The sequence below is a fragment of the Mesoplodon densirostris genome, chromosome 7 (assembly GCF_025265405.1).
Source record: "Mesoplodon densirostris isolate mMesDen1 chromosome 7, mMesDen1 primary haplotype, whole genome shotgun sequence".
In the NCBI taxonomy this organism is placed as follows: Eukaryota; Metazoa; Chordata; class Mammalia; order Artiodactyla; family Ziphiidae; genus Mesoplodon; species Mesoplodon densirostris.
The window spans coordinates 8,308,760-8,321,476 of record NC_082667.1 but is presented as its reverse complement, the minus strand read 5'-3'; the positions used below and the strand labels follow the sequence as shown (position 1 = coordinate 8,321,476).

Sequence of the window (12,717 nt, the reverse complement as noted above, 5' to 3'; positions counted from 1 at the left end):
ACGGGCACACCTGGAGAAAGGCAACTCCAGGGGGGTGATGAGGGGCAGGCCAGGCTGGGCACTGGCCCCAGAGGCCAGGCCCAAGGTAGAAGGAACCCAGGAAGCCAGGTCACACTGGAACAGGGTGAAGAACCCAGGGACTCTACAGTCCTCTAGGGACAGAGACCAACCACCCTGCTCAGGGCCTGTAGATAACAGAGCTCCTGGAACTGGCTCAGTGTCGGCAGAGGTGGTGGAGGCCGGGGCCGGGGCAGGAGGCACAACCGGCTCCTCTGGCATCTCTGCCTGGATGGAGGCAGCAGCCTCAGGCCTTCTCGGCCCTTCTCCAGCCCAGCAAACACCCAGGCGCCTGGGCTGGCACTGAGCGCCTCCTCCCGCCACATGGCCAGGGGCAGCTCCGCTCTCTTCAGGACCAAGTGTGCGTCATTCCAGTGAGCCCCTGACATGCTGTGCAGCTGCCTGTGGGAGCCTGGCTTCCCTCACTCCAGGATGGGACCACGAGGCCAAAGACCAAGCCCGCTGGGCTCCTCTCCATCCTCCAGCAGCAAGTCCGGACCAGGACCAGGGCCTCCGTGGAGCAGGCCCTGGGTAGCAAGCAGGATGGGGATCAGAATGGGGCTCCTGAGGTGGGGCCAGCTTGGGTCATGCAATGTGGAAGCAAATCCCAGGCCTGGCTCTAAGCTTAGGTCCCTGTCCCAGTACGATTTCCCTTGCAGTCGGCTGGGTCTGTCTTTATGTGTGTGTCTTGCATCTATATGACGTCTTCACTCCCACTATTCCATTTGAGCCTCAAAACCACCACAGAAAGGAAGCAGAGTGAGGATCCTTGTCCCCACTTTACAGACAAAAAAACAGAGGCTCAGAGGGGAAATGACTTACCCAGCAGTCTAGGAGACCAGGGCTAGAACCCAGATCTTCTGGCCCCAGGCCCAGTGCTCTTCCCATCATAGCCTGAGGCTGGTGGCTGGGTGTGTGTGTTTGTGTGGTTCACAGAGAGGTCACACACCTCCCTGTACACACATCACTTGGTGTCTGTGGACAGATGTGTCTGCAACAAGCATTTGGTCACGGCTTGTCATGAGCTGTTGGAGATGGCATCTCTGTGGATGGAGGCGGGCACAGCAGGCAGCGAGAGATGTGGGAGGACTGTCCTGCTGGCCACCTTGTTCCTTAACTTCTAAATACTTATGTGACACAGACAGAAAAGCATATCCATGGGAAGGAGAGGGTAGATCCTGAGGGTGAAAGGTCCCGAGGGCCCCCCAGAGGGCACTGTCCTGGCCAAGGCTTCTGCCTCCTGTCGAACCTGAAGGAACCCACGCTTCTTCACAGGGAAACTAAGACAGTCCAAATGAGGAAGAAGCATCTGCTTTCCCTGCAAATAGAAGGCCCCAGATTTCCCCTGCAGTGTCCCCACCAAGTACAGAGCCACGTGCTTACCACACCGAGAACACACACGTGCCAGGGTGAAGGGGTACCTCACCCTGGGTACACAAACCTGGGCAGTCTGAGAACCGCAGGGCCATGCACGGGGTCCTGGGCTGGAGCCTTCCTCCTGTGACCGTTTCAGGGGTGCCAGGGGCCGCTGTACAGACCCGTGGAGCGCTAGCCAAAGGATGTCTCCCATTCCGCTTCCCACTGCCACCCACCCCCCACCCACTCTGTAGGCTGTGATTGCGGTTAGAAGCTGAGCTTCAGGGAACCCTAAAGTTCCCCACCTCCGGGGCCCTGGCCGCCTGCACACCTCCCCACCTCCAACCCCCGCCTCACTCAGCAAATCTTTGTCCTAGGAGTACAAAGGCCAGGTGGCCAAAAGGGGAAAGGACACAGTATAAATTTATTAGCGAGGTAATGGGTCCCCAAAAGTCTGTCCCCCAAATGCCCTGGAGACCAATGTTAAGATAGACTCCAGATAAATATTTAAAGCTCAAAGCTCCGTGTTCTCTCCAGTTGAGCATTCTAACCTGCTCAGAAGAGCCCAAGTTCTCCTCCAGGCCCAGGACACAAGAAGCAACCCCAGGGGCCTGAACTTCCCACATGACAGGCCCTTGGGTGCTACACCTCTATATGCTCAAAGGCTAGCCTGAAAGGGACAGATGTGACCCCAGCCTGGGCAGCTTAGGCCCTCTAGCTTCCAGGGTTCCCCTGACTGAAAGCTCCATGATGGTGGGACCTCGCCTTCGTCACTACTGTAGCCCCAGGTTCAGAACACACTAAGGGCACTAAGAAGGTGTCCCATAAATATCTGCTGAGTGAGTAGCCCTGCGGTTTTCCTTCTGACCCTGCCCACAAGAGCTGAAGCCCACGGAGAGTCCAACAGGTCTCACGGTCCCACCACAGGGATGCCCCAGGGACTGCCAGGTGAAGTGGAGCCGTGCCTCCTCTGGGCAGGGGCAGAGGCATCGAGCCTTCAGGTGGCAAGGGCCCCTGATGCCCCTCCACCCCCCAGCTCTGTTAGAGGCAATGAGGAAAGCACCGAACCTCGGGGCAAATGGCCTGCGTTTGAGTCCGGGGTCTTCCCCGACCATCACTATAGCTTTCTGATCTTGGACAGGTCAGTAGGTGGATCTCACAACCTATAAAACAGGGGTAGCTATGGGGACTCACATGTGAAAGCAGATAAGGGGAAGATGACATGTCCCCTTGTGCACCACACACACACACACACACACACACACACACACACACACGGCTCTCTAAACGCAGAGCAGACGAGGGCGGCTGTGTGAGGGCTGGGTCCTCCTGTCTCCGGATCTGCCACTGCACTGAGCTTGGGCTGAGCACCAGTAGGCGTCTGCAAGTGCTTCACGAATGAATGAACCAACGTATGAGCAAGCGGATGAGTCGACAACCAGGAATGAGCTATGTCCTTACATGTGCGTGCGCGGAACAGATGCCTCCGAGACCCAGGAGCGCCCCAGGAGGGTGGCTGTCACACCCCAGACACATTCTGGGTCCCCCTCCCCACAGTGCCGCCGAGCGCGAGGCATCGCCCTACACTGTGCTTCCTCGCTGGGACGAAGTTCTCAGGGGCTCTGACCAGGGCTGGCGCCTCCCCACCACCAATCTCTCACTGGCACCACCACCAACTTCCCCAGACAGAGGGGCTGTGGCTGAGAGGCAGGGTCGGGGAAGGGGCCAGGGGCACGGGCAGGGCGGTTACCGAGGTTGACGGTGAGCTTCATCTGGCCCCCGTCCAGCTCCAGGCGCAGGGTGTCAGCTGACTCCCTGGAGGTGGTGGCCATCATGAGCCCGTAGGCCCGCTGGGACATGAAGCGCAGAGACACGTCCTCCGCCTCCGTGTGCATGGCGTTGGGCAGCATGATCTTCATGTACATGGAGCCATCGTAGCTCAGGACCGTGGCCTCTGCCCCAGGAGTGGGGGGAGGGAGAAGTGGGGGGAGGACAGGCAGAGGCCAGTGGAGGGAGAGAGAAGACCGAGAGAATCAGTGCAGGGATGGCAGGCCCAGGGCTGGTCTGCGAGGGGCACAGGGACGGGCAGGGGGCCCCGGGATGACAACCAGCCTCACCTCTCTCACAGACCCGCCCCAGAAAGCCGGTCCCGACGCAGTCACAGACGAAGCGGTTCCAGCCCTCTCGACAGACGCCACCATTGCGGCAGGGAGCGGAGGTACACTGCTTCAGCGTCTCCCGGGAGCAGAAGGGGGCGACGCCCACAGCCGCCTGCGCCTCAGCCAGGCCCCGGAGGTCTCGGCTACGCCCATCTATGAAGAGGTCCCGCACGCAGCCCACGTAACCAGCCCGGAGCGCCGCCGTCCACACCTCCGGGGGCAAGGGCAGGTCCACCCGCCCGCCTTCAGGTAGGCCGCCCAGGTACAGATCGCTCTCCAGGTCCAGAATCTCGCTCTCCCCGGTGGCCAAGAATGGCGTGCTGCGGCTATTCACCGAGATGGAGCCTGAAGATGGAGAGAGAGTGGGCTTCAGTGGGGAAGGCAGGACCGAGAGACCCCACAGGCCAGAAAAGGATGTCCTGCCCTCACACCGCAGGCAGCCCTGGGCTGCAGACACTGCTTGACAAAGGTGCCAAGTTCAGGAACCAGTGTGAGCCCGCCCCAGCCCAGCTGCAGTGTGCAGTGGGCCTCTGTCCAGACTCCTCCTTCCCACCTGAGCAAGTCCTCAGAGGATGTACAGGAGGTGGACACACCCCCAAAGGGCTGGATCCTTCACATGTCCTTCCCCCAGCCAGCCCCTTAGACCAGGAGTCAGAGGCAGAGACCCCCAAGGAAGCTGAAAGGCTTGAATCCAAAGGGTTGCCCCCACTAACATTTATTGAGCTTTAATGACTATATGCCAGGCACTTAGCACTTCACGTATATCATATCTCTTAAGTCTCATGGTAACCCTATGAAATTGGTCCTTTACGATCCCACTTTGAAATGGCAGATGAGGCTTAGAGAGACTGGGGAAGCTGCCCAAAGTGCCGCAGCGAGTAAGGACCAGAGCCAAAGTACCACCCAGGTGGCAGGACCCCAGAACCTGCATCTCCCACCCCCAGACCTGGAGAGATAGTCAAGCCGATCAGCTCCTGGAGCCTGTGAGACAGGATGGCAGCCAGGAAAGGGAAACCAAGCATGGCTCTTCTGAGTTGTAAGAGTTCTTTGGATGGAGAGGCTGATTATCTCAGAAAAAAGATTTGGGATCAGGTGCGAGCTTCAAACCCTTTCCTGAGATCTCAAGAAACCAAAACCTATCTATACATTAGAAGCTTTATTCCGTTTGTAATTTTTATTCCATACATTCTCCTTCCGCTCTCCTTTCTCAAGTTTGGAAGAATTCTTTAAAAGATAAAAATAAAAAGTCCGCCTATCTCAGAGGGGCTAATAAAGAGAGGTAAGGATGGTTTGATCCACGCTAGGCCTGATCGGGCAGAGATCGGGGGTGGGGAGGGGTAAGAGACAGAGTGCAGGCACCAAGCGTGGAACTGCAGGAGCAGGACCAGGGCCTCCTCTGCACACTTGGCTCCGCATCTGGAGCACGTGCTCCTCTGTGCAAACGCTTCCCTGTGCCAGAGAGGCCCTTCCCCTGTGCCCCATTTTAACACCATGGTCCCTGGCTTGTCCTCCCCAACAAGGTGTCAGATCCCCACTGCCCCTCCCGGCCCCCCAAATGTGGCCCCCAATCACCCACACTTCTACTTGTAGCAGGTTCCCCAGGTGCTTCCACCCACCCGCTGTGGGGCCTCCTGGACACGGACACCACCCAACTGGACTCTCCACAGACGAACAGAATATGAAAGAAGGAAGGGGGAGGAAGGCTATGGTGGGGAAAGGGTGTATAATGGAGACTCAGCAAAAGGAAATTAAAGTGAATACAGGTCTTGTTTCAAGGTCACTCTAAAACATGGAAAGGGAACAAACCAAGTGTCCAACGACAGATGGGTGGATAAACAAAAGGTGGTCTATCCATACAATGGAACGTTATTCAGCTGTGAAAAAGGAAGGAAATGCCATCACATGCTACAACGTGGATGAACCCTGGGGACGTTATGCTAAGTGACATAAGCCACACACAAAAGGACAAATATTGTGTGATTCCACGTATAGGAGGTCCCTAGAGTAGGCAATTCATAGACAGAAAGTGGGATGGTAGTAAACAGGGGCTGGGGGACGGGGAGATAGTATTTATGTGGACGGAATTTCAGTCTGGGAAGATGAAAACATTCTGGAGATGGAGGGTGGGGATAGTTACACAACAAGGTGAATGCCCTTAATGCCACTGAACTGTGCACTTAAACATGATTCAAATGGTAAATTTTATGTTATGTATAAATTACCACAATCAAGTTTAGAAACATGGGGAAGGTCAAAGAGAGCTTTGTTGGAGTGACTGTCCCAAGTCCGTGCTGGTGTACACGAACAAACGTGGGCCATCAGAAATGGTCGAAGCGACCCAAGGACTAGCCAGGGCTGGTGTGTGGGCTCTGGAGATGGAGCGAGGCTAAGGAGACCACTTCCTGAAGACAGAGAAGAGCGGAAGGCCCTGGGGTTCTATGCAAGGCCTGAGCAGATTTCCAACCTAGAGAGTTACAGATCCCCTGTGTGGAAACCCTGGGAGGCAACGAGTGCTCTGTGAAGACTCCCTGGTACCATCATGACACAAAACCAGGGGACGAAGCCTGGGGAAGGCAACATTTCCCTGAGGAAGGGAGAGGAACAAACAAGCAAGCCCACGAGAGGCCAACACCTCCGGGAGCCATGGCAGCCCCTTCCTCCCTGTGTGTGTGGGGACGCTCACTCCACCCAGACATGGAAGCCCTGTGCAGCGACAGCTGGGGGAGCATGAAAATTTAGCTGACGTTGATAAGAGCTTAAATTGGATAATGTGTCAGTTCTCATTTATATCAATTCTTTCTCTTATGTCCAACAAGATGGAGAAGAGTAAAGAGAAACAGGCAGAAAACAGGAAGAGGATGGGAAAGGAAGACTGAAAAAGAAGAGTGGAGGAGGGGTGGCAAGAAGCAGCAGAAGAGTCAAGAACAGCACCTGCCCGGCCCCAGTGCCCTCCGCCCGGCTGCTTTATTGTGCAAGAACCTCACCACGCGGAGCGTGGTGTTTACTGTCTGTGTCTCCCCGCTGGAACACGAGCTCCGGGACAGCCGAGACTCCAGCTCACCACCGCCCCATCCAGCACCCTGGACAGCGCCTGGCGCACGGTAGGCGCTTGCTAAATATTTGAGTGAGTTAATAAAGAAGGTTGAATGAATCTAGATAGAAAGGAGGCAAGGTTGGGAAGTTTTTTTCAAAGAACAAGATAGGGACTTCCCTGGTGGTCCAGTGGTTAAGAATCTGCCTTCCAGTGCAGGGGACGCGAGTTCGATCCACGCTCAGAGAACTAAGATCCCACACGCCGCAGGGCAACTAAGCCCGTGCACCACAACTACAGAGCCCATGCACCCTGGAGCCCACACGCCACTACTAGAGAGAAGCATGCACACAGCAAATAAGACCCGACGCGGCCAAAAATAAATAAAAATAAATAAATAAATAAATAAATGTTTTAAAAAGAGAGAGAGAACAGGATAAGCACTGTGTCAGGCACTGCACTACTGCTTTACGGGTGTTCTCGTGATTTTCCCTCCTGAGGACCCCAGTTTAATGATCCTTTCATAAAGAAGGAAACCGAGGCTGCAGGGGCTTGAGTGACGGCCCAGAGTCACACATGCAGGAAGTGGGAGCGTGAGGTGTGTGCCCGCGTCCGACTGACTCCATCCTTTCCACGAAGGCACCACGCAACAGGGACAACAGAGGGGCTGGGAGGGCCAGCGGAGGGTGGAAGGAGAACAGCCAGAGAGGCCATCAGGGTGGGTGGAGGGGGGCAGTCAGGGGAAAGGGGAAGGTCCAGAGGCCTCTGACCTTTGCGCCCGTCCCTCTGGAAGTCCACATGGCACCACTCGCCGTCGTTGACCTTGCGGCTGGACGCCCGCAGCTTGATGCCCCCAGACCCCATGTCCAGCAGAAGGTAGAGGTAGCCGTCCAACAGCTCCATGGCAAAGTAGTCAGCCCGCTGGGCAGCGCTGTGGCCGCCGGCCCCGGCCCCGGCCCGCCGGCCCTGGCTGAAGAGCAGCAGCCCGTTGGGCTCGGTGGTGCGGAAGTCTAGCGAGATGGAGCCGGTGCGCTTGGCGCTCCAGCGGGGCAGCGCCACAAAGGCCTCAGGGCTCTCGAAGGTCACAGGGTCCAGGGCAGCCACATCCTCACAGCGGAACGACAGGTCCCCCTGCAGCTTCATCTTGGGGTCTCCTTCCTTTGCCAGGCGGGAGAGCTCCAGCTTGAAGTCATTATTCTTATAGACCACCTGCAGGGAGGGGCGGGGGTGGGCGGTCCAGGATGAAGAAGAGGAAGCAGTTTAGGGCCTGGCCACTGCTGCCCGGCAGCATGGGCCCCTGCCACCCAGCCCCGGGGCCCCACTCCACACCCCAGACCGTTGGTCTAGAACTGCACGAGCAGAGGCTGTGAACGGCACCTCCCTTGCCCCACTTATTTCTCTGTCCTGTCTCCCTGCCCAGCACAAGCACGGCGGCCCTCGGGGCTGCTGAATTGCAGTTCATCATAACCGCAGGACAATCGCCACTGACGTTTGGTTGACATTTACACTCTCATCTGCTCCTCACAGCCGCCTTGAGAAGTAGGTACTGACCACTCGTTTTACAGACGAGGAAACTAAGAGTCAGACAGGTCAAGGGACCAGGCCAAGGTCATGGAGCTAGTGAGTGGGCCTTAAACTCAGGTCTTTAGAGTTCACGTCCACCACTCGCCTCTGTACGCAGCTGCCTCGAGGGTCCTCTGAGAGGATGGGGGCCTCTGGGGCTCAAGGAGCCAAGAGAGGAGAAGCCGGAGTCAATGGGCCTTAGGTTTTGAAGAGAGGAGATCTCCCACCACTGACTGGAAGAAACAGAGGCCCCAGGCAGCTGGCGGGTCAGACCGAATCACACGGCAGACAGGGTTCCCGGGATGCCCCCGGCCCCCTCCTGGCCCTACTCACATCCTTGAGGCAGCCCATGAAGTTGTTGCTGACAGGCGAGCCCGGCAGGTCCGCCGTGTTGGGGCTGCCGCCAATGTAGAAGAAGTCGTCAGAGCCCAGCATGGTGTAATCCTCCTGTGTGTAGCCTGTGGTGGTCAGGATCCCGTCCACCGAGATGGTCACCTGCCCAGCCCAGGGAGGGAGGGGGAGAGACAAGGAGACAACCGGCATCAACTCCCTGGGAAGAGCCTCGGGCTGGGCGAGGGAGGGGCCGGGGGGCAGCAGCGGAGGGGGACCCCCCCATTTTTATGTCTGCTTGTCTCAGAGGAGGAACAGTGGGGGCGGGGGGAGGGACGTGGGGGAAGGAGGCAGCGCAAGATTTGATGGTTTCAGGGTGGGCTAAGGCCCAGCTCGGCAGGCAGAGGCCTGAAGGGCACTCGAAGGGCTCACTGTGAATAGCACCAAGAAGTGGCTCCGGATGGGGGTGGGAGCTTCAGGAAGGGCCCCATCAGGGCAGGATGCAAATGGCGCCCTCGATTCTCTCCTCTTGAAGGGGTCTCTGGACCCCCATGTGATTTCAGAGCATCTTTCATAAACAAGGCAGAGAACACCCATTCTCCTGGGGTTCCGGAGGCTTGGACTCCCCTGCAGGTCTCCCTGCAGGGCGTGGAGGAGTCCTTTCAATCTTAGCCAGGAGGGAGGTGGACAACAGCAAAGGCCTGAGGAACAGGAACCCAGATATTCCTGGGGAGACTTGGAACTTCCTGGGGGACCCTTGAGGGCTGATTCCCATCAGCACCCCCTAACTGGTCCTAGCCCCCTTGCTGAGTCTGTCTCAGACTCCTCTCCCTTCCTCAGTGACTCTCCGAGTCACTCCCTTGTCCCCCAAGGAGAGGGCAGCCATTGGCCTATTCATCAGTCTGCCTGATTCATTCACCACCACCATGATCGGGGCCAGAGTAAGGAACAGAGGGGGACAGGCTAACCTCATGTTACCTTGACCCTGGGCTGAAAAGTCAGGTAAGAAAGCAAGATGGGTGGGGATGGGGGAATGCCTGGTGCTCTGAGGAGGTGAAAGGGGCTCAGTAGTGGCCTGGAGAAGGCTGAAGTGACCTTGGGGGGCAGTGACAAGTACAGGGAACTCCATGATTCCCTGCTCCCCAGGCAAATGTCCACCTAACCCCTGAAAAGCCTAGCCGTAGGAGCATACCACACCCAGCCAGGTTGTGCGGAAGAGCCGAGGCCGGGGGACCATAAGCCCCCACTCTCTGAAGGCTGTGGATTAGGACGGTCAGGCTCCTGCAGGGGTGATCAGGAAGCTGGCTCGCGGCGAACCTAACGCTGTGCTTCTGCAGGCCACAGCTCAACCCCATTCCCACACTCCAAACATGCCTCAGCACCCCCTTTTTGGGCGAAGTCTGGAGATTGGGGCCGTCCAATCACAGCCCGTGATGTCCTCCCCACATCAGTCCATACCCACATGCCACCAGCCATCTTCCAGTGACTGGTCGCCAGGGTTCCACTGTCACAGGGCTGCAGAGTGGGTGCTAGGAACACCTAAGGGACGTGGGCCGAACGGGGCCAAGGGGAACGTCCCTCACAGGCCCCTCGAGTCCCCCTCGTGCTGGGCTGGAGCCTCCCAGTGAGAGGGGAGGGGCCAAAGGGGCCCCCTCCTGGGAACCATCAAATCTTGTGCTGGGGGGACTAGGGTCAAGGACAGAGATAAGGGGGTGTCTTTGTGGAAGCGGGCACTCTGAAGCTTTTGAGTCTTGTTTCGAGGGGAAGGTTGGTCATTCTTGTTTATTTCTTCTTCCCTCCACCCCACCCGAGGCTAGGAAGTGGAGATCTGGGTGGAAAAGGGAAGGGTCAAAGTATTAGTCACAAAAACATGCAGACAAGATTAGAACAGGCAGAAGGGGGCTGGGACACAGAGATGGGGGTAAGACAGGGAGGCAGGGGGAAGGGGCCTCCATCCTGCCCTCCACCTCCACTCCCGGGGCTGCTCTGAGACACCAGGAATTGGGCCACTATTAGTTCCTGAGCCTGTGTCTGGTCACCCCAACTAGAAAGTCAGCTCCTGAAGGCCGGGCCCCTGGCCTGATGTGTCCCTGTAACCCTACTAATCCCAGTACAGTCCAGGGGACACGTCTCCATCATTAAAATGAATGTCAAGTCACCTTGCGACCCAGGGCCACACTTGGCTCTCACTTGCCTGTGTCTCATCTGTGAACCCAGCGCCTCGGGGGCCTTTGGTGGACAGAATCTCAGTCCTCCGAGACAGCTCTGATGGGATGACCCTGCTCCTGTGCATGGGGAGGGCCCTCCCGGCCCCCAAGCTCCCCCGGAAGAGGCTGTCCCTCGCTCTCTATATACGTCAGCCTACCAGCAGCCTGAGCCACTCAGCTGTCTTTCCTCCCCAGCCCCAGAGGCCAGGGCACCAGCTACTGGCATCTTCCTCACTCTATGGGCCCTCTTCCGCCAGTCCGTTCAGCCAGCTCACCTGCCTTCGCCCTCAGCGTTAGAAGGACCTGACTTGGGGGGGCCCCTCCTCAACTCCCCTCCAGACTGGGCACAAATCTGACCTTGCCCGCCATGGCTTTACGCAAATCACCACCACGTGGTGCCCCCTACTGGGAAAGGGCTGACTTAATCCCTTTTGTATCTGTCCCTATTTTAGAGCCACCCTGGCCCAGGGGGTGGGGAGAGGGTAGCAGGAGGCAGGGTAACACAGGGTGCACAGAGGAAGGGGGGGTGGTCAGCCTGGGGGTGGGGGAAGAAGAGAGAGAAAGGGGGAGACGGGCACTGGGTGGAAAGGAAGCCAAGGGTCGGGGGAATGGAGGAAGGTCTCTGGGGAAGGCAAGGAGGGAGATGACTGAGATTAGTAAAACCCGACTGTTCCCTCAGACAAATCAAAGTCCAGACACAAAAATGGCAGGTTCGTTAGTAAAAGCAGGAAACAGGGGAATAATTCCCCCGGTCCCCCTCCACCCCAGGGGTTCATGATGCCCCTGCCCCCCAATCCCCCCGCGCAGCTTCTGGAAGGGGTGGGGCCGGCAGGGGAAGAGGGCAGAGCGGGGGCATGCGACACAGAACAGCCACCACAGCTAGGACGCGTGCAGGTTAGAGGGCCAGGGTGGGGGGCCTGGCCCAGCAGGACAGGCGAGAGAAAGGCAGCCACAGGTGGGAAGGCGTGCGGGACCGGGGGGCATTGGGAAGAGCTGAGATGGAGGCGAGAGAGCTGTAGGGGTGCAGGAAGGAGAAGCTTCCTTTCAACGGAGGAAGGGAGAGGAGCCACCCCTAGAACAGAGACACGTACAGGTTGAGAAAGAAAGGGACGGGACATTAGACTCAGACCTTCCTCCCCAGAAGGTGACCCAGACACTCATTCCCACCACCCATTCACCACTGATCACTGACCCCAGACACGCCTGCTCACACACCACATCTTACTGAAGGCCGTGGGAGGGAGTCTTGACAGGCTCATTTCCAAGCAGAATCCTTTTTGTCCTCAGGACCACGGCTAGCACCCCAAGACACAGCAGGTACTCTGCACCCAACCCACACCAATCCACGCAACACAGACAGACTGGGCCCTGAGTGGGGCCGAGTAGGACTAGAGGAATGAGCCATAGCTCTGCCCTGGAAGAGCCACGCCCAGCCAGGGATGAGGGGAAGGAGCACAGAAGACTCAGGAGCCCAGCGCCCAACCTCCGCTGTTGCCCAGGGACGGGGAGGGTGGCTGGAGGTGGCTGCAGGGGGCAGCCTATGACCTGGGTGGGCTCTCAACCCTCCCTACTGGCCCCACCTCTCTTCTGCTCTGCCCTGCTCCTCTCCCTTAGGCAGGCTGCGAGGATGTGAAAGCGGGTCTTGGCCACATGTATCTCCACTCGGGCATTCCATGCCCACCGCACCCCCGGAGGAAAGGCTGGGGAAGAGGAAAATACCCCTGTGACATCATCCAGAGCCTTTCCCAGCTCCCTGCTACGATCACAGGGTCGCTGGCCTTCCTGGGAGGGGGATTATTTGGGGGAGGATAAGACTGTTTTTAACCTGTAGGTAGGCTAGATGGGCTTTGGGGAGTCATGACACCCCTTGGCACTGTATGCAAACCGCTTCAATGGGCTTCTTTTTCCTGTGAGAGTCCACTGCTGCCAACAAATTCTCAAAAGGCTCCTGAGCCAAAGACGGGTAAGGACAACCAGTTTAGGAAGAAGGTCCTGGCCTGCCCTTGGGACTGTG

At 57.8% G+C, this 12,717-nt stretch overlaps 1 protein-coding gene across 7 annotated transcripts in view; it reads right to left on the bottom strand.

Annotated features, from left to right (window-relative positions):
- NRXN2 (neurexin 2) overlaps positions 1-12,717 on the bottom strand; it is a 99,542-nt gene that overhangs the window by 50,235 nt on the left and 36,590 nt on the right. For all 7 annotated transcript variants that reach the window (XM_060102825.1, XM_060102827.1, XM_060102828.1 and 4 more), the window contains 4 exons: positions 8,500-8,661; positions 7,374-7,812; positions 3,531-3,917; positions 3,164-3,367 (listed from right to left, as the gene is read on the bottom strand). In XM_060102825.1, the coding sequence (XP_059958808.1) occupies positions 3,164-3,367; positions 3,531-3,917; positions 7,374-7,812; positions 8,500-8,661 (1,192 nt within the window). The remainder of the gene's footprint in view (positions 1-3,163; positions 3,368-3,530; positions 3,918-7,373; positions 7,813-8,499; positions 8,662-12,717) is intronic.